This window comes from Ricinus communis, chromosome 4, assembly GCF_019578655.1.
Source record: "Ricinus communis isolate WT05 ecotype wild-type chromosome 4, ASM1957865v1, whole genome shotgun sequence".
NCBI lineage: Eukaryota > Viridiplantae > Streptophyta > Magnoliopsida > Malpighiales > Euphorbiaceae > Ricinus > Ricinus communis.
Window position 1 is genome coordinate 30,872,161 of NC_063259.1, and position 21,395 is coordinate 30,893,555.

General features: G+C 33.3%; 3 protein-coding genes across 13 annotated transcripts; 1 reads left to right on the forward strand and 2 right to left on the reverse strand.

Moving 5' to 3' along the window:
* Nucleotides 1–559: 559 nt before the first annotated feature.
* On the reverse strand, nt 560–5,962 carry LOC8274377. 5 transcript variants are annotated; one of them, XR_001534846.3, is made up of 3 exons: nt 5,718–5,959; nt 1,165–3,657; nt 560–915 (listed from the first exon to the last, which is right to left on the reverse strand). XR_001534846.3 is itself a non-coding variant. In XM_015715829.3 (3 exons), the coding sequence occupies exons 2-3, from the start codon at nt 3,525–3,527 to the stop codon at nt 1,266–1,268; spliced, it is 2,166 nt and encodes a 721-aa protein (XP_015571315.2). In that variant the 5' UTR covers nt 3,528–3,657; nt 5,718–5,962; the 3' UTR covers nt 961–1,265. The 5 variants fall into 5 exon arrangements, 4 of the variants coding, with proteins under 4 accessions (XP_015571315.2, XP_015571313.2, XP_015571314.2 ...); XM_015715829.3 differs by lacking the exon at nt 560–915 and having other exon boundaries at nt 961–2,068; nt 2,165–3,657; nt 5,718–5,962; XM_015715827.3 differs by lacking the exon at nt 560–915 and having other exon boundaries at nt 961–3,657.
* A 2,887-nt stretch (nt 5,963–8,849) lies between these two features.
* LOC8274376 lies at nt 8,850–13,423 on the forward strand. Of its 5 annotated transcripts, none has more exons than XM_048372500.1 (9): nt 8,850–9,098; nt 9,291–9,384; nt 9,863–10,000; nt 10,094–10,199; nt 10,346–10,528; nt 11,360–11,495; nt 12,187–12,497; nt 12,996–13,067; nt 13,155–13,423. In XM_048372500.1, the coding sequence occupies exons 2-9, from the start codon at nt 9,370–9,372 to the stop codon at nt 13,214–13,216; spliced, it is 1,023 nt and encodes a 340-aa protein (XP_048228457.1). In that variant the 5' UTR covers nt 8,850–9,098; nt 9,291–9,369; the 3' UTR covers nt 13,217–13,423. The 5 variants fall into 5 exon arrangements, with proteins under 5 accessions (XP_048228457.1, XP_048228459.1, XP_048228458.1 ...); XM_048372502.1 differs by having other exon boundaries at nt 9,291–9,375; XM_048372501.1 differs by having other exon boundaries at nt 9,300–9,384.
* Nucleotides 13,424–14,543: 1,120 nt separating this feature from the next.
* Nucleotides 14,544–20,290, reverse strand: LOC8274374 (probable protein phosphatase 2C 76). 3 transcript variants are annotated; one of them, XM_048372497.1, is made up of 9 exons: nt 19,828–20,290; nt 19,054–19,361; nt 18,117–18,244; nt 17,349–17,447; nt 16,767–16,925; nt 16,036–16,122; nt 15,372–15,463; nt 15,119–15,193; nt 14,544–14,984 (listed from the first exon to the last, which is right to left on the reverse strand). In XM_048372497.1, exons 2-9 carry the CDS (start codon nt 19,302–19,304, stop codon nt 14,826–14,828), a joined length of 1,050 nt encoding a protein of 349 aa, XP_048228454.1. In that variant the 5' UTR covers nt 19,305–19,361; nt 19,828–20,290; the 3' UTR covers nt 14,544–14,825. The 3 variants fall into 3 exon arrangements, with proteins under 3 accessions (XP_048228454.1, XP_048228455.1, XP_048228456.1); XM_048372498.1 differs by having other exon boundaries at nt 20,237–20,259; XM_048372499.1 differs by lacking the exon at nt 19,828–20,290 and having other exon boundaries at nt 18,117–18,239; nt 19,054–19,192.
* Nucleotides 20,291–21,395: the final 1,105 nt, after the last annotated feature.

A 21,395-nucleotide genomic window follows, 5' to 3' on the forward strand; every position in this document is an offset into this window, starting at 1 on the left:
GTAATTAATACGAAAAGAATATAATTGTAAATTAACAATGTCCATGTTGAATTTAAGATTAGATATATATTTTTTTGAGTTTTATTATTATTATTTTTTTTTTTTGAAAAAAAAAAGCTGATAGGAAAGAGAACCCTAGCTAACTAGATAGCAGGAGAAATTATTTACTAGTATATTATATGGGAATGGTGGTGGCGGTGGTGGTTGGCTGTTAGCCTGTTGCAGTGTAGACTGTAGACTTTGTATAGCGAATATTTATTTTTCTTGTTCTACTTCTACAGGAAGAAGTTGAATGTCGAGGCCGTCCTGCCCACGTTACCGACCATGTGATTTTATTCAGATTCCCTTTTCTTTTCTTTTCTTTTTCTTCTTCTTATTTATTTTCCGTTCTACTTTTCTGGTGCAAGAGATTTTATTCGGATTTAGTGCTGTGATGGGTACGAGATTCTATAATATAGATAGATAGAAGATAATTAATCATTCTTTTAATTGTGGAAAAGAAGATTATTTACTAGTCGACTACTCCCATTTGATAAATTTGAAAAAATAGAAGGAAGAATTTGCACTGAAAAAAATTTATACCATGCATGATTCTACGTTTCATGATAAATTACTTGTAAGCCTGAACTCTTCCTTCCTGGGTCGTGGACGTTGTGTTACTACTAATAACACTGTTTGTTTACAATCTGATCATGCGGCCCTGCAGGCTCACTAAAAGCTGGCCCAAGCCTACTAAACTTCTTCCTAATTTCCAACCTCCTGAGAAAATGGCTCAGCAATTTCAATCCACTCAACAAACAGAAGCAGCAAAGCAAAACAGCATTTGCAATTTCGCACGGCAGCCACACCACAAGGCACATCTCTTGAAAGTGCTTTTCTTTTATCATTTTGCTAAATAGCCGGAGAAGAAAGAAACTGAAAATTCAAAAGCACAAAGTATAAAGGTTGCTGCCACCGAACTTGATAATGGTCAAGCATTAGTTCTGTTGTATCCCCCAATTTAACTGTGCTAAAATTATACAAACACAATAACCAAGAAAATAAGGACTTTGGAGCACTAGCTGATCAAGTATGGTGCAAAAAAAGCATCTACAATTTGGATCAGCTTTACAAAATGGCAAAAAGAGAAAAATCGTTTTAACCAAAAAAAAAAAAAAAAATTACCTATATTGGTGTGTATTAAGCAGTTTCCATTAGGTAATTTCTCAGCTTTTTCAGGATCATCTACAACATTGGCTTCCTCAGCCATCTATATACCAACCTTGTTAATTTTCATTGGCTTGTTCGTAACTTTCTATGGTCCCATCCTCCTTGGGTTTAAAGGCATTCTCCACCATGTCATCAACCTTGATTTCTGTGGAAATTGGTGCCACTTCTTCCTCCGTTTTCAAAGTAGTATCTACTGTTTCTGCCTCATTGGCTTCTGTAATGACCTGAAGTAGTTCCAAAGGAGTAGCTGCTGGATCCAACTCCCGGCACCCCTTTGGAGCATTTGGGGCTTCCTCATCAGTAAGCAGATGATCTGGGACCTGATGAGAGAAGCGAAGCATCTCTTCTTTTGGAATCTTCTTGACTTTATTAGGGTCCATATGCCGATGGAAAACTGTCTTGAATCCAGCAACCTTAATAAGAGGAGCAACAGAAACACCTTGTTCTTCACTATAGTCATCAAGCACTTCCACCATGTCATATTGGTGTACAACTTCATCCGGAGTATGCTGATTCCAGTCTGGAGACCAGTTTGTGTAAAGAGCCCAAACATCTCCCTTACTAGGAAGTATGCGGATGACCCCACGATTGCCTTTTATCCATTTAACCTTGTGGGAAAAAGAATTTAATGTCCCAGTGACTTCATGTCTGCCAGCCCTGAAATCCCCACAAGTCTTAGGGAAACCAGAACCTACCCAATCTAGAGAGCTGAATTCAAGGTTGCTTCTGGAGTTGAGCCAACTGATCCTCATCTTGAATGGTTTCAAGGATATCACCTTATGAATTCGAGCATAGTAACGTGGCATCCCATCATTTTCATCATAGGCAGCCCAAACTTGGTCATCTCCAAAAGAACTTTCTGTTCGGTCCAAATCAAAATTGTGAAAATCAGGATCTGGAACATTAATAGACATTGGTGCACGGGAATTTTTACTTGAATTATCAGACGAAAAACCTGGGAAAGATTTCTTGCTTTTGTTTCCTTCCATAACAGCAGAATCGTCATGCTTCTTATGGTTATTAGCACCATTCCTCACAACGCTTTTTTGTTTTTTATTTTCTTCCAGTTTCATTTGCTTTAATCTCCATTCTTCAAGCTTTTTACGAATATCAAATCGTGCCTTCTCCATCAACATATTCCGAAGCTCAATAAATGACAACTCTCTCTTGCTATTGGGCTTACTATTAATACCAGAAAAACCATAGTGTCTTTCTGTCTCATAATAGCCCTTTCTTTGTTCAGATGCACTCCCCAACCCTGCCCTTCCATTCCCTACATCAGCTCCAAAATAATTCATGGAAATTTCGTCAGATCTTCTCCTTTTAAAGAGTTGGTCAACTCCAAATGCTGAGTTACCAGTCTTCCACTCAGCCAATGCCTCGGTTTCCTCATGCTCTCTCTTCACTTGTTGATGAGCCTGATGAACCGCGTCCCCAGCACCAGCCATTCGAGAAAAATGATTCCATTGTCGGTCTGAATCATTGGATGAATTCACTCCAAACCCCTCGGGTCCACAACTTTGACCAACTCCACCATTTCTTCCAATGTTAAACATGCTACTATAGGCAGCACGATGTCTTGAGTGATGTTTCTGGCGAGAAGAATGATTGGCTGGCTTCATCACATTTGGAGGGGCCTTCTCCACAGCATAAAAAGCCTCGTGACAGTTTGGGCATAGGAGGGTGTGATTTAGATAAATCCTCAGGTATTCATACTGTGTCTTACATCTGTTGCAGATAGTCCAGAAGGTATCAGGTTTTTTATAAGAAGATGGAACTGGTGGTGGCCCTGCCCGAGCATTCTTGTTCTGAGTCCTTGCATCTGATTGTACAGCACTGCTACTATTATGAAAGCCATTAGCAGTAGGTGGTGCTGAGGGAACCTTAGTGTGGGTTGAAATATTCTGATGAAATCCTATCACATTCAATTTCTCATTGTATGCCAGTCTCTTAGCCTTGTCAGATAATAAACTCCATGCCTCTGACACCAGCTTAAAAGCACCATCTGCACCCAATGATTTGTTTTTGTCAGGATGAAGCATAAGGGCTAGCTTCCGGTATTGTTTCTTGACTGTCTCATCATCAGCCCAGGGGCTTACACCAAGCACACAATAATAATCAACTTCACCCGTAATTGTTCTTTTCTCTGCAGAGGCATACACATCCAACGTCACCAACATTTGAGATAGACCATCAAGCTCAGGATACAAGTGTTGGGCCTTCAAAGCAAATTTCTTTGCCCCAGCAAAATCTCTGTCCGTAAACTTCCTCTCGGCAATTTCCTTAGCCCTGACTGCTTCATCTTTATTACACTCCATATTTCCCTACGTATGATAACTCTTGCTCTATAATGTATTAAAAAAGCATCAACCACAAGGATCAGTTTCCACAGCTTGATGTTCTTTCATACTTCACGACAAATAAACAGTCCTTTCAATTATTTGAGACCTGAGCAAAGAAAATGAAACTATCTCATGAAAAACATTAATTAAACAGGAATAATCATCAAGTGCATCCTAATATGATTATAACCTTACAACTACACATGTCTGTATGTGTGTGTATGCACATATCACATGATGCTTTTATTGACTTCAAAATCTATCATGGTTGTATAAACAAATTAGGAGCAAGTTTAACTATTTTGAGCATAGAAGCATGTCCCTATGCACCTCTAATTAGAGCAATAATGTCAGCAATGATAGAAGCTCAAGGTAAATTTCATTTTGATAGAAGCATTAAAGTTCTGTAGAAATGCTCATCACTCAAATAAAATTGTTTCTTGGAAATGTACAGGCATATGAATCACATCAAAGGTCTCTAGTAATTCTCTAGTGAAAAGAAAACCACATTGCTTCTACTAATTTCTTGTGCATCCTCATGTCTAAGAGTAAAAAATACTTTCAGACCCATAAACTTTAGACATGCATCATATATATGATGTTCTAGAAAGTGATACCACGCCAATAAATATTTATGATGATGGACTGACATTTAACATGATTAATAACAGGTATGATATCAGTAAACTCAAGGGCAAAAGAAACAGATTCAGGATAAAGGACCTCAATTACTCTTCATAAAATATCTAAAAGTGCCTAGTGAATGCGTTCACTACTGGCACTAAGATGACTTTATAATTTGAATATTTTCATGAATCTGGAATGATTTTAGCCATCAAACTTCCAACAAAGAGAGAAATCAATTTGCAATATCAAGTATGACTGCATTTATATATTAAACAGCGGATTGTAATATGTCATAATGAGAAAGTGTCTGCTAATAAAGCAGAACAGTACCCTGTGATTACCCTGGGACTTGCCTGCCTATAATTATAGTTTCATGTAGGCATGCTAGCTTTATTATTTTTACAGCACTTTTCATACTTGGAACTTCAAAACCCAACTGACTGTTTTTAGTGCATGATGGCCCAGAAAATGAAATAGGTTTACCTAAACAAGCTTCCATAAGCGTTAGACAACCAAATCAGATTAGCCACTAAGTTTCTTATCTGAAAAGCTAATCAAAAGTGTGCCAGTGCTGGTCAACCATGTCGAGAAAGAGCTATGTATACTACAATTTTCACAATGCAATTTCAACATTCACTAACCACAGGAAAACAGTGTGCGCATTTGCAAACCAGAACGCTTACATCATTTGATAAGCTAATCAAGATTTTTCAAAAAAAGAAGAAGTTATTAAACCTCACAAACCAGAGACATGCCCGATGCTTGTTAAATAAATTTAAAAAGTAAGTATCTGAAATATAGTTAAATATATCTACAGGTCAATATAGAGAAAAAGATATTATATCTGCTCCTCTTTTTTATACAAATGAAGATCTAAATGGAGTTTTCAGTATCTAAAATTCACTTTCTAAGAACAAACGAAATAAAAGGAGTTTTTGGCAAATTTACACATTATAAATTCTCCCTTTTCTCAACAAATACGTAATGTTTTTTTCTTCAACTGAACACAAAATGTACATTTGTTTCATTTTTCTAATTTTTACCTTTCTCCTTATGTCCTTCTCAAGTCCAGCGGATTAACAGACTACAAAAACAGAAATTATACTGATTCCAGCTAAATAAAACTTAAATTCACACATCAATTTTAAAGCTGTCAACCTTTTTTTCTTCTCAACTTATCACAGTACTTGCTTTAGATAACTAAACTCTCGAATTTTGGATAAGCAAACAATGTTAAGAGGCTTCAAACTTAACAAACAATCAAAAGAAACTATGACAAATTCAACAGAATACAAATCAAGCAACAACCTTTGTGATGGATCTACAGTGAAAGAAGTTTAAAATACAAACCTGCAACGTTCAAATTTTACAATTTGAACTATCTAATTCAGTTCAAACTGAAAACCCTAAATTATACAATTTTGAAATGCCCAAATTAAAAGTGAAGACCAAAAAAAGAAAAAAAAAATGCTTTTTTACTACAACAAAAATTGTGGGATGAAAAAATAAAAAGGAAAGGGAAAAAATTTGAGCAGTTACCTATTGAAGGAAATTGTCTTTTAAGTGGAGAAACTTTGAAATCTGAGAGACCAATCAGCACAAACAGTGACTCATTTGTCAGAAACTCGTTCCAACCTGAGAAGAATTCTCAAAGGTGCCCAAATAAAAATAATAAAAAAATAATTTAATGCCTGAATATATAAATGGGAAAAAAAGGTATGGGTTTGCTTCATTTTCCTTTTTCTTTTCTTTCTCTCTCTCTTTTTTTGTTTTTTTTAATAATCAACCCAAATACAACTTTTTATTAGGAGGAAACTTTACTAGGGTCGAATGTTAACTCTTGAAATGAGTTTGCAATCTTTTTAAGTCAACTATGGTTAACTTTTCACTCTAGATTTACTTGATGTGCCAATTTTTAGAAATATATCTTAAAATATTTTTTTCTTTCAATTAAATTCCTATTCATACCACTTTTCATACTAATTTTTAAATTATCACGTGGTCGGATTATTGCTTAATTAGAATATTAATTCTAATTCAACATTCTTTATCTAACTAAAATGAAAATCAAATGTGCTTTTCTTACTTATAATGTAAAATTGTAAATTCTAGTTAATTGATCGAAAGAATATTAAAAATTTACAACTAAATTATTTATAAATTCTCTATTTTAATAATACTGATTTTTATTAAAAAATTATATATAAATAATGAGGAAGAATCACATTTTTATAATAAAAATAAGAGATTCTTATAATCAATCTCTGTCTCCTCATTTCTTAAGATTTTATTTTTAAGATATCATTATTACTTCTTCTTTGAAAAGAAAAATACTCTTTTATTAATTCACCAATTTTATTGATTAACATGTGTGATATTTTTTTTCCTTATAGTTGGTCAAATAATATATAAAAAATCCTTTTTATCTCTCTTTTAGCCCTATATTTTTAGAGATTAAATTTTTTGCAACTATAGAAAAGCTTAATGAAATTTTTAGTCCAAAATAGATTGTCTCGTAAATACTTTTTAGTAATTATATTCGAGAAAAATAAATCTCCTTTAAAAAGAAATTTATTAATTATTTATAAATTACATAAATTAATTATAAAAATTATTCACCAATTTAATTTAATATCAACCCGAGAGTGGATGCATTATCTAAATTATGTATTTTAAAGTGCATATTTTTTCTTATAGAAAGAAAACAACATACATATATCACTGGAAAGATTATATTTTAATGTTAGAAATTTTTTATTTTGTTAAAATTTAATTTTTAACACATTTAATTTTTATTTTAATATATGAGGTTCAAGTTTATGTGTAATTTTATAATTTTTTTATTAATTTATTGTTTAATAAATTACATTCATAATTAAACACTGATTTTAATCATAAGCAATAATATACTAATAACAAATTAGTTTTCTAATTAGATAGTAATTATTTCAAAAATAGCATATTAATTATATTTTAATATTATATTAATTAATCTAATTAGATAATAATTATAATTATAAAAATAATATTTTTAAATATTATATTCATTAATAAATTAATTTTAATTGTATAATAATTTCTAATTTTAAAAATAATAATATCAATTACATTGATACTAATAATTTATACAATATTAGATTAGTCAATATATATTTTTAAAATAGTTTTTATATTACTGCATTAATAAAATCTTAAATTAAAAATAGTTAATTTGCTATTTTTCTAAATATTGTAAAGTAATATTAAATATTAGAATTTATTAAATTATATAATATAATTTTAATTTTTTTGTAACTTAAATAATAATAACGGCAGTTAAATGCACGGGTAAAACATTAGTACTATTAAATTTATTATGAATATATTTTCTAAAAAGATATGTACTTCTTTATCATGAAATAAAATATATTTCCGACTATACAAATATTAATAAATAAATATTTTTAATTGATATTATTAATTATTATTATTATTATTATTATTACTTATTAAAATACTTTTATTAGGTAATCTTTCACTGACAAAATCTGTTCGTGTCATTTATTGTCTAATTAAACAAGTAATATCTCAATTTAAAAGTGTGAATTGTGATGTATTTTGATATGAAGATATTTTGTTATACCAGAAATTTCAATTTAAAAATGAGAATTTATGTCAGGACATGTTCATTTAATATTTTTTGGAGGCATTTAAATTAGTTTATTGTGTTGTAACTTGATAATTTGTTTGAAAAAGATAAAATTTTATTCTATTTCATACTAATTATTATGTTTTAATATCTCATTTAGAATAAAAAGCATTTAATAGATTTAATCACATAAAAAAAATTATTAAATGAGATTAAATTATTCTTCCATATATATTTTTTTAAATCTATTATATATATTTCAATACAATAAAAAATAATATTATATTAAATATATAAAAATAACAAATAATTAAATTACTCTTATTTAAAAAAAAAAGCCTCTATTATAATATGCATAATTTCAACTTTTGCATAAATATTAAATCACGAGTTTGAGTTGTCTTGGAAATCATCATAATTATAGTTGGTAATTAATTGCTCATTGACTCTTCTATTTTCTGTCTTTTATGGGAAGTCTGTTATTTTCTTTAAATTAAAATGAATTTACCTATTTTGGATTTTTTCCTTTTTTGTTTTATAATTATGTAATTTGATAATAAACTATCCATAAGAATTTCATATAGTTTTATGTCGAACGCTTCCGAATTTATATTATTGCTTATTATTATTATTATAAAAGATATAAAATTAAAATAAAAAATTTTAGAAATATTTTAAAATTAAATAAAAATATTTTTATTATGTAATTTTTTCTAAAATTTTTAAAATACGGTATATAATTTTTTTTGATTATTATTTAGCTGTTCTTTAATTGTTTTATCAAAAAGGAATTAAAGAAAAATAAAAGAATAATCAATACAATATCAATAAAAATTGAAAAACTACATTTTTATATTTTTATACAATAAAAAAAAAAAAATTACACCATATTTTCTATAAAAAGATAAAAAAAAGGAGTATTTCAATTATTATTTTTTCAAATTAAAATGAAGGTTAAAATTATAGCCCAGTCCATAGTACCTACTGATTTTGATGAGTCCAATCTTGAGGCGGAAAGCCCAAAACTACAGTATAATAATTTGCAGGCTTCTCCTTCATCTTCACCCGAGTTCAACTCTTTATAAACCCTAGCCAAAAGAAATTAAAAAAGAAAAAGAGAGAATTATAATGTCAAATTTCGGCTGCCATTTTTTTTCCTTTACAGCTCCAGACTTGTCAGTATCCAGAGACTGAGCACGAAAAAGTGATAATCTTCTTCGAAAACGGTTACAGCATTCAGTAACGTATAAAAAGGGTTCGAAACGGTTACAGCATTCAATATCGTATAAAAGGTTTCCCACTCTCCTTAAAATTCTTTATTTCTGTTACTTTTCTTTTTTTATGGAAATTATCAATCTTTGTGCAAAAGCATTTTATTGGTCTATCAACTCAAATAATCTTGTTAATGTGAATTATTATTCTTCTTGATTTTCTAATCCAGTTAATATCTTAGTTCTTGAATCTCACATAACTTTTTTATGAAGGCATTGCAGGTTTCTAGTTCAAAACCATTTGGTTCATTTAATAATCTTATCACAAAAGCGGCCATGTATTAAATTTCAAATGAAGGTGTTACAGGTTTGACCTATTTGGCTTAAGTTCTATCTCATTCTTTAGGTAAAAAGTACCATAAGTACATGATTAAACCTCTATTAATTTCAAACTAACTCAATTATCCTTCAAGTTATCTCATCTATGCACCGTGTAATTTCACGAGAAGCCGTTACCGCATTAATTCTCACTCACATTTTTTTTGCATGTAAGCAAGTATTGACTTTGCTTTTAGGGGAAAAATCATAAAATAATGATTTCTCTCACTTTGACAAAGAAAAATCAAAACCATCATCATTAGTTTATTAGCTTCTAGAATATAATTGTTCCCTTTTCAAATTTTAAGGGTATAGCTATTTTGAGGTTTAGGGATTTAATTGCATTTTGGCAAAAGTTCAAGTTCAACTCTTCCTCCTTTATAGTTCTTCCTTGAAGAGTAGGAAGTTATTGGATCACGTTGTTTCCTTTTGTTTAAATCATTAATTAATTCAAAGAACTTTAACAGGACTCATCGAATTCGGCAGAAATAAAATTTTCAACGCAAGCATCACACGAATCACCGATTGACCAACAAAATGAACGGTCTGAGGTTCTTGGTTCAAGCAACAATAGTAGGAAAATTACTCGGGAAGATATTGAAGTTGTAAGACATTTAATATGATCTCTATTTTATCAATATGAATATGATTATTTCTTATATAGTTGATTTTTGTTTTCTTGGGTAATGCATTCATAGGTCCAAAACCTGATTGAAAGGTGTCTTCAACTGTATATGAATAGAAGTGAGGTGGTAAATATTCTTTTGAATCAAGCTAGAATTGAGCCTGGTTTTACAACCCTAGGTAGACCTCTGATACTTTTCAGTCATCATCGGTCATTAAATGTTCTCAATAAATTCATAATGGACATACAGAGTTTATCATAATTTTTAGCATTATTTTCTCCTCAAAGTGATCTACATCTAGCTTCTATGCTTCCTGTAATTTAGTGTGGCAGAAATTGGAAGAAGAAAATGCAGACTTTTTTAAGGCCTACTATGCGAGGCTAATGTTGAAGAAACAAATTACTGTGTTTAATCAATTACTCGAGCATCAGTACTATCTCATGAAGTCTTCTGCACCTCCAAGGGTTCCATTAGCTCCAGTTCAGAATGGGATTCAGCACATGTCAGGTAACTTAGTCCTGTAAGAGGCTACTATCTTCAGTACAAAGTGAAGTTAAAAATATATTCTGGTCTCCAGAACAATTGGAATGTGGTCAACTTACTGTGATCAGTGATCTCATTCCAGTATTAGGAGATCCTGGAGTCTTATATTTGTATAGCACTAAGAAAGTAGAAGTCCTTGCATTTTCCTCATACGAGATATCATTTAGCTTTGACTTGTCTGCAAGGAGGCACAACTTTTGAACCAGGCCTCTGATGCCATGCTATTGAGGTTCTCATGTGGTTTGCATAGGGATTGTCTGAATGATATAGATTCTCACGAGATAGCAAAAGTTTTATGATGTTGATCACATCACTGAGGTTTTTCAAGGGCTAGATATGTTACTCCGTAGTCTGCAGAGAGACTATAATGGTACTTTGAGGCACTTATTGGACATGTGAGGTTGTCCAAATTTTCTCTGCAATATATAATTACTAGCAGATTATATATGTAATTTCAGTGAGACTTTAGTGAATTGATCTGGTCATCTCTTTGCTGCTGCTTCTATGTGACCTTCTTGCTACATGGACTCTTGCCTATTCCTGGAGCAAACCAAAAAAAAACACTCTTGCCTATTCTATTTTGATATGTTGCATAATTGTTTCCTTGGGATGGGAAGTGGGAGGGGTGAATACTTTATATTGCCAAATTTTAAGAAAATATCTCTGAGTGCTCTTTGTTTCTTGTATTAATAGTGTTTTCTAATCTATTGGGATCCTTGGTCCAAGTTTCTTAAGAGTGTCTTACCCTGTGCCATCATCCCTTTTTGATCAAGGCTGCTTTTTCTTGAAGCTCAGTCAACAATGTGCCTATGGGATACTCCATGCTGCATCAGCCTCCTATGCCATCAATGGGTCTTCCCCAGATTGATGTGGTAAATGGAATCCCTGCATCAGGTCTTCTTCATCCAATGCAAATGAACTATGGGAAAGAGTGAGTTCCTTCTCGTGTGGTTCTTCTCCTCTCCCTTTTTATGTTCATGCTTAAGTGGTCTAGTAAAATGGTAGGTCCTTGACCTTTTGATGCATATGGTTCAACAAAAATTGCGAAAATAAAATAAATAATCAATCTGTAGTTCCTATCTCATATAATTGCTTCAAGGATCCTTCTCATTGAGATCATAATGCTATTTGTTTCTAAAGAGAAAATCTAAAGATAAAAGGTGCTTTTTAATTAATTAGATTGAAAGCAACAAAGAATCTATTAGAGTGGCTCCGCTCCTTTCTTTCGCCTCAGTAGTGAGCATTACTAGATCTGATTTGACTGAATATTGGACTTGGATATGCTTTCGATCAAGATGTTCTTGCCTCCCCCATAATTTTAGATTCTGTATCATGCGATTACTGATCCAACTGGAAATTTTGTGTATCAAATTGAAACAGTTATTGACTAAGATGCTCTCTTGGAAACTAATACCCACTAGAATTGCACTGTTCAAAAGAAATAGGTTCCTACAGTAGAGAAAGAGAGGGGAGCACCCGGGGTGGGGGGGGATGTGTGTCTGTTAGCTTCATAACCATGTGCTCTTGTGTAGGTTTTTAAATAAGTTCAAGAATATATTATATGTCTGTTAGCATCACAAGTGTATGTCTTTGTGGGCTTACTGCTTATTTGTTTATTGAAGGACCGTGATAAATAGAGGCTCAGCTGAACTAGTTTCTGCTGTCCCTGCTATCAAGTCAGAGGTGACTTTAAGTCCTGCATCAGCTACAGCCAATGGTCAATATCCTTTCACCTCAACAGAAATATCAGATTTGGGAATGAATGCATTAGCGCTCGACTCTGTGTATACATCACAAGTACGAAGTCCAGAGGCACTGCCAGTTGGGCCCAATTGTGGGACTTATAGTTCTAAGGAGTCTCTTCAACCACTTTGTCATATTCCATGGAATTTTAGCTTCTCAGATCTAGCGGCAGACTTTATAACTGCGGAAGGTTAGAGGCTAGATGATGTATTTCTATATTTCTGTTAATTATTTTCAGCTTCATGAGGTAGCCTTTGATGTCATAGTCCTATTGCTAAGATCTGGATTGGAAAGCTAAACATACTTTATCTGAATTGGAAAGCTAAACATACTTTAAGTGTATATGATGTTTGAGTACTTCATTAATTAGTGATCCTAAGTTTTAGTGCAATCTAAAATTGGTATGGCGAAATACGGTTATGATTATTCATGATCTTCAGATTAGGAAAGAAATGTGCAGTTCCTTTTAAGCTCTTTATTGGTGAAAACTGCCTTGAGTTCAAGACAGGATTATAGTTGCTTCCTGTTGATGTCACAGTAAGATCATTCCTCACTATCTGCAATGTGCATCTGTTCATTACTACAAATTTACAACATCATACATGTAAACATGGTCACATCGATTGCTCTGGCACTGTGTTACCTTGCATCGCTTTTAATTGCACAATTCTCACGTGTGTATTTCCAGTGGATCGTGCGCAGCTGGGAAATTATGCAGGATCTGATATATTACTTGATTCTCCAGAGCAAAACGACATCGGTAAGTTTAATTTTCTGTTCTAATGATTCTCATTAAATCTCGAGTCCTCTTTCACGTTTTAATGGAATGTATTTATCCTTATTTCAGTTGAGGAGTTCTTTGTTGATGCTGTTCCTGCCCCCAATGCTCGAACAGAAGAAAAATCTTAATTTGAACAGCAAGGTTTGACTAGTTAGATTGAGGTAGGGTTTTAAGCTGTACAGAAGCATATCAACGTAAAATTTGGAACCTCAGGAATAGGCTGGCATGAAGTTAGTTCTCTGTTATAATTTTCTTATCTTTACTTCTTAGCCACAATTTCTGCTTGGCCAATTTCTGAATGCAGTCACAAATTACGTTGAAAATTAACGTAGTTATGATCATTGTGTACATAATTTAAGCTTACCGTTTCAGTTATCGATGTACCTTCTATAGTGGATTCGGCTCCACAAGAGGGGAGATGGTAATCACGTGTCAATAAAAATATAATTTAAATAAAACTCGCATCACATTAGTGGGATGCAGCAGCTAAAATATTTTGCAATAATGTTGCAAAGATGTTATACAAGTGCACTAGAGCGAAGATTGTGGAATGGGAAGTTGAATTCGGTGAAACATAAGAAAACTGGTGGCCGGCACGCTGCCTCCGATTAAGGCCTGCTCGTAGTTAGTTTTGCTTGAAAGTTCAAGGTTGTGGGCTTTCCATGGGAATGAGCCTGTCTGCGGTGGAAGCGACGATGGCAATCGACCCATGGTTCCTTGCTCCTTTTTGCTGCTCGTCTCCAATTGAAGTTGGGAGTGGAAAGAAGAGGTGGCGGGCAAGCTTTAAAGCTTAGAATTTAACAAATTTAGTAGCAAAATGGGCGATGAACGCAGTGTTTGGTGGGACTATTCGTTTCATATCAGAACGAGCTGAATCTAATGGGTTCGAGCTTGTTTCATTCAAGTCAAGATTTATCGAGACTTTCTAGTTGATCTAAACCTAAATAAGTTTAATCCACACAGATAAAAAAAATAAAATACTCATAATTTATAAAAAAAATAAAATATTCATTATAAGAATATAAAATATTTAGTAATACTTAGAAAAAATTGTTAACAACTAAGTTTCCCATAAAAGTAAATTACAAAAATTGAATTGAGTCGCTTGTGTATCGTTTTGGTGTTACACGACTTTGAAGAATTTTTGCCAGTTAATTTAATCAATTTATGGAATAGTTTCTCACGCCCTAACCAATTAACCAAAGTAAATAACTTTTTGGAGGAGTTACTAGCCTATGCAACTTCACATAGTCAGTTCGTTGCTACCTATGCCTTAGTTCTTTTAAGTTTTTTTCTTTAAAAAAAAAATCCCGCCTTCGTGCTGATTGCAATAGAATTTGAAAGAAAAAACAAGGAGATCGATTGCACTCAATATCTAGAAAATACTCTTTGAGGTCATGATGCCATCAGCTTAATCGGGCAGACGGCTTAACCACAGAGGAGATGACACACAAGTGACAGCACAGAAGACTCAATAACTTTATTAGATGAAGATTAAAAAAAGAAAAAAAAGAAAAGCAAAGCAAGGTAAACATACAGATCTATGAACTTTGGAAGAAAACAGGACGCTTAAATCCACCTTCTTGATACAGAGCAAATTGAGAAACAAAATGAATAAACAAATGGACTCTCCTCCATATGCACATTCAGGTGTCATGCATGCATGCACAAATTTCAAAATTAGATCAACTATAGGATCAATAATTCTACGCCATGCAATTTAAGCAGCAACCATTACTAATTATGTTGGGGATTGGCTGGATCTGCCTTATCATGCTGGAATCTCACTACGATGCATGTTATATTGTCAGCGCTTCCTCGAGTAAAAGCAGCCTCTGTTAACTTTCTGGCTGCTGCCTCAGGTTCTTCTTCTGTTCGAGCAAGCGAAACAGCATCCTGAAAGTAATGCATGCCCCACCAAGCCAACAGGTTAGCTCTCTAGCACTTGTGTGTGTGTGTGTGTATAAGAGAGAGAGAGAGAGAGAGAGAGAGAGAGAGAGATGCAACACCGGTGTTGCGGGCAAGCTTACCTCATTTGGTACAACGTCCCAAAGTCCATCACTTGCAAGCACAAGCAACTCAAACTCTTCATCTATTTTCTGATCCTGGAGAGAAAAGGAACCAAAAAAAGAAAGTTGGTGCATGTCTTGTACATTGCAATTAGCAAAAGCATGCACAATCTGACCTGCAACTCCTGACTCAGTTCTTTTTCCAGAAGACTAAATGTCTGCTATAAACTAAAATGGCGGGAAAGCTTTTCAATGAAATGATATCAAATCTCACCTGGATCTCAGGTTCTGCAACGACAAATTGCTTCAGCATGCGGTTACCAAAAGCCCGTGACATAGCCAATACGCCTCCTACCCTCCAGGTGCCTGACATAACAAAACAGTATGCATGATTTTTGGCTTTCAGAAGCAAAACCCCTTAAAGTGAAAACACAATTAAGTAAAGTAGCCGCCTCCAAACAGATACATATTTATCTGCCATGTTAACTAAACTGCCAGAAACCTATATGGAGACAAACATGGAGGGAGAAAATGTACTAATTGAATAAAGCTAGCAGCCTTCTGCTAACTCTGCTGGATTAGCAGTTTATGGTCGGTCTAGGATGGAATCATGACAAGTTTCTTGATATCTTCAGCTTTGCAGTTTATTGGGTAAAGAACCCAATCGCTGGATGCTACACCCAGAACATTGTCAGTCTCTCAATTCTCGAACTATTTTGGCAAATTGAGCACATATAATCCTCATCTAGAACATAAGATAATTTGAAACAGAAGGGCATATACGGATGCCACCACACCTTTCACATGGACTCATACCATAAAATGCCAAAATCAATTCTATCAGATGATCCCTCAAATCGCTGAGTAGTATTCCAACATGCCTGCATCAAACCCTATAAGAAAGACAAAGAAAGAAACACAAATACAAAAATGAATACCTGCCCACATTACTACACCACCAGCATTTTCAATTCTCTTCCGTTCATCACTTCTATTTGGTTTATGATCCTCAGAAAGGGGTATTGCTGTTCATTGAATAAAAGTATAATCAGATATTAATAATTTAATACTCACAAGCATTCATGAAAGGACTGGATAATACTTAATACTCAGTTGCAGATTTAGAAATATTATAAAACACCTGATAACACAATATCCTCAAATAAAGAGCATTACAAGGTACTAAGAAGACCTAAAGTATGTTCTGCAATTTGAATATGCATGAAACGCAACCCATAAAAAACTATATTAATGCCCATTATAATATATGTTTATACAATAAACATAAAGAGACAATTCACATACATTTGAAGCATATTATTACTTATAGATGTATGTATTAATTTGTTTCTATGAGCGGGCACCACTAGTAGAGCACAGATATTGTATCCAATATGGCCCTGAAGCACCAGCTATACCAATATATGTGGATAATACTTAAAAGACTACAGTACAGTACAGCAGTTTTGGCTTTGATCCCCAAGCTAAAAGTATTAATAAGTCAATCTCCGTAGTTCAGTGACTGTTTTATCTGTTCAGAAGTTGTTAATTTAAAAACTATACAACTAGCAGGTCAATGAGATATAGAAGGACATTCTTCAATATAATATTTCCTAGAGTCCCATTACCAACTATGCGACTAAAGTTCAAGTTATCACGCAAGTAGTACCATTTCCAGCCTTTGATATCACAGTCCTGGAATCTCCAACATTGGCAACATATAGATGGCTACCAACTAAAACTGCTGTTGAAGCAGTGGAACCATCATCTCTGTAGGAGTCCTTTTCAGAGTCCAAGAAGTCCACATCAGTCTGTTGATATGTTTCACCTGCAAACTTAATAAAGTCATCATATAGAAGTGGTTTGAGAAAAACCTTCGGTTTAGGTTTTTTATATATATATGCTTAAAATTAAGGGTAAAGTATCATTCATAAGTTAAAGAATAGCATACAAAGATTTTTCTTCTAGACATAATATTGTTATTAAAATTTGAAATAATGAGACCATAAAGGTACAAAATTCACATAATTTTTAAAAAATCAGTAAATTGATACTAAACTAATAATAGATGAAGATCACAGTTACCTATAAAATTAAAATGATATGAAAGAAGCCACAACCTATAAAGTGAAAAGCACGAAATCATAGGGTAAGTTTTTAAACCTTTCCCCTAAGAATCTCAAACAATATAACATGATCCTGCTTATGGCAAGTGGTCCATAAATATGAGCATCAGAAAACCTTAACATACTTATAGCCAATTTAGTGTTTTCCAGGAACTGTGGATGCTTCATTAAGTTATCAAATAGGTGCTGCTTCAAATACTCAGCGGCACGGGAACCACCATGACCTAAAGCAATGTGCCAATTAAGGTTAAAATGAAACCCCCAAAATACATGCAAAAACATAATTAAAAGAGAAAGGAAGAAAGAAGGAAATACACTCATCAACTCAATGATAACAGTCATTGGCATGCAAATAAGAATACAACTGATGAAAAGCAGAGACGCCAAGATGATTAGATCATGTAGACCAGCTTTAGACTACACCACTTAGTAAGATGCAGTAATATATTTCTTTGTTCAATGCTCATATATTAACTGAAATTATATGGAAAGTCAGATGCCAATGGACTAATATGTAAGTATTTCTTTCTTCAATGCTCATATATTAACTGAAATTATATGGCAGGTCAGATGCCAATGGACTAATATGCAGGTAATTACCTGTCAGAGGTCAATATGCAAGACTGCATTTAAAAAAATAAATAAATGAATAAGTCAGTTCCATTTCCACGTGTTTATGCATCCCATTCCATTGATATATGATTGAAACACAAAATAGTAAATAGTAATAGATCAGGTGGGGGCTGATAATTGGTAGAACACTAATTCTCATGCAAAAGCATCTATGTTTTCAGCATCACCAGGTAGTGCACTAACTCGCTCAAGTCAGAAAACAGATAGTGATCCATAACAGCTATAATTTGGTAAAACATAAAGAGATTAGGCAATCAAACCATCAAAGATTCCAAACATGCAGACTGTCTGCCCATCAATCTTGGTGTTTTTAATATCATAGAAATCCTCCATAGTTGCTCTCTTTCCCCTGAAACTTGAATACCCGCAACTTAGTTTCCCGTCTTCACTGTCAACAAAAGAAAAACCAAATTAGAGCTTATTAAAGTTGCAAAATACAGTTCTTCAAAAAAAAAAAAAAAAGGTTACATAATACAGTCTCTAAACTAAACTTATTATTATGATCTAAAGCTATTATAGACCTCTTCTCCTTTAATTCTAGTAACACAAACAACAGAAAAGTACAAATCCAGAGAGCAGAAAAATGAAGGGATTTGAAGAGACAGTTGCACCATTATATATCAATTTTGTGAGAACATCAAAAAGAAATGCTAACAATGACAATGACAGTGTGAAGTCCTTTCATGCGGGACCAAAATAGGACAAAATTAAAAACAAAATAAACTGGTAATTGAAACTACATCCCCATTTTTTATATAAAACAAAATGGAGAGGAAACAAAAGCTTTCAAAGGCAATTCATATGGTTGCTAATTTTTAAAAGCTTCTTTAATTTCTGAATAAATGAGCAACATTTTATAGTGATATCAGTTATTTCTTGTAACTTACTAATTAACTAGCACTCTAGACACCAAAATCCACATAAAAGCTATCTCACATGAATATCCCTTTTAGTTAAAGTTGGTGCACAAGAAGGCATCAAAATTAAAATATCAAATTTGTTGGCCACAAAAAAGGGGAGAAATCCACAAAAGCTTTATTTCATAAGTTGCCACATAGCTAATAGTTCACAAGTCCTATGCAAGATTGATACTAAACAGTCAGATGCATAAGTAGACATAGTTGTATGTAATTTTCAGGTAATATTTCCTTAATTTTTCACTACTATAACCATGACCGGGAGAGAACCATAAATCACCTTTTCCAACCTCCACTGACATATCCACCATCATCATCTTTCTCCTGGAGGACGTCGACAATGAGTCCCCGTTTAGCAGTTGAGCTCGAATCGATCATCATACTTATATTCATCAATGATTTATGATTGAACGAATAATTTAGGTGGAGACCCGCATGTAATCTCCTCCTGATATTGCCGAATCGAGACCTTGTTCCAGAGAATATTGCACCTTGAGCAATCACACTCCTTATGCAAGTATTGCATATCATCTAAATAGACCAAGTATTTTGGCCTTCAAATTTAGATCCGTTAACAGAGGAAACTACCTGAACAACAACAACAACAACATCACGTTGAAAATCTACATATTACAAACAATTCATCAACTTTTACATAATGCTAAAAAAACAAGTGCAAGAGGTGAGCAATTGATGCTAGAACCATCATTGTCCTCAGAAAAGGAAAAAGATAAGCAGATGATGCCATGTACCATTGAATGATCATCAAATTAAAATCTAATAGTACTTTGAAGATTGAACATCTTTTGGAAGATTCAAAATATTCCATCTAAAAATACAATCATGAAAAGTAATAAAGCTGATTAGCATAACCGAGCTGCTTTATTATGAGATTAAACATACAAACAAACACAGCAAGATATAATGGTCCAAAAGAAAAGAATTCTGTTTGTATTTACTTAAAAGATACAAAAAGGTCTGAACTCTCAAAAGGAAATGAAATAAAATCAATCACTAAATAACAATAAAAAGAAAAATTTGAAATCAGTCTCACCTTTTGTAACCTAGCAGACTCATAAAGCTGAGAAATCAAACATTATTTAAAATTAAAGGAAAAAGAAAAAAAGAGCGAGAGAAGGAGTTCTTTCTCCTTAAAATATTTTTTTAAAAAAGAAAAAATAAGTTGAAGAAAAATACGGATCTAAGGTTGAAAAATCGAGAGATTTTTGGGGTCGGATCGGATCCGAGCGAATGATCTGGATTAAAAAAAAAAGAAAAAAAGAAAAAGAAAAGTAAAGGATCTGAATCTATATTTATTTTTAGTTCTGTTGAATCAGAGCTCAATAATATGCTTTCATTTCCCTTTCTAGAAACTAATAATACAATCTGGAAAGAAAAGAAGACGAAACAGAAAGAGAAAGAGAGTGAAGGAGATGTATTGGATTATATAGCAATGGGCTTACTGCGTGAGAGAGAGAGAGAGAGAGAGAGAGAGGAGAGAGCAGCAGCAAGAGGTGGCCTTTTGTAGCTTGGCACCGAAGAGAAGTGGCAACGTTTCCCACTCTAGTTGAGCCTCTCTATCCACGCATTACAGTGGGCCCCTTCCACAACAAAATAATTGAGCCTCTTGCTGGACTACTGTGCTGTTATTTTTATTATCTTTCTTACAAAATTTTGTTTTTGAGGGAATTTTATTTTTAAAATTACTCGATTAAATAAAATTCAGTATGATCTTAGGCACGTTTAATCTTTGTATTAATTTAATTTCGAATTTTAGGGTTAAAAGATGAGCAATTTGACCTCAATCAAAGGAGACAAAAGATAAAATAAAATTGCCAAGTGAAGAGAGTCGACAGGAGCGTCACCTTTGTTTCAAATACAAGTATTTAAAGCTCTATTAATTAGCTCCTAATTTCTTTTTCAAGTTGAGAATTGCTGCTTTTTGAGAAAGCTTGCCAAAAGCAAACTCATCTTTTCTTTTAGTAAATTCTTACATGTTCTTTCTTTTCTTTTGAGAAAATGAGAATAGAAAATGGCATTAAACGGCAGAAGCTAAATTACCTCTCATGATCAACTGAATGTGAAAATCAAATAGGAAAGTTTTCAAACAGGAAATAAGTCTCTGATCTATTAGAAAAAGCAAATGAAGCCGTTTCTGCATGAGCTACTTTATTATTATTTCTTGGAATCCAACGAAGAGTGCATCAACAGTTTGACATCCTTCGGAAGAAAAAATGAGCAGGAAAAAGGCCATAATATCTGAATTAACCGCCTGCAAATAGTCTGATTCAACCTGAACGCCATGCACCTGACTTCAAACAGCGACATTAAGCTTGAATCTCCCTTGGTGGAAGCGATTTAGGAGTTCTAACTGTTGACAGCAGCTTTTGAAGGTCTAGTTTTGTATGATTTTCTAAAGTCACTCAACCTACTGTTGTTAGAAATCTCCTTCGCTTCAAGCATCTAATTATCACGGAAACAAAGGATCTCAGCAACAAATCCATGGCATGCAGCTCTCGTCACTTCTTTGATATCGGAGAAATATTCAATCTTTAACATCCAAATCAATGCTCACTTTGCCGATTTGATTGCGCAGCTACTTCCCAAATTTTCTTAGCCCAA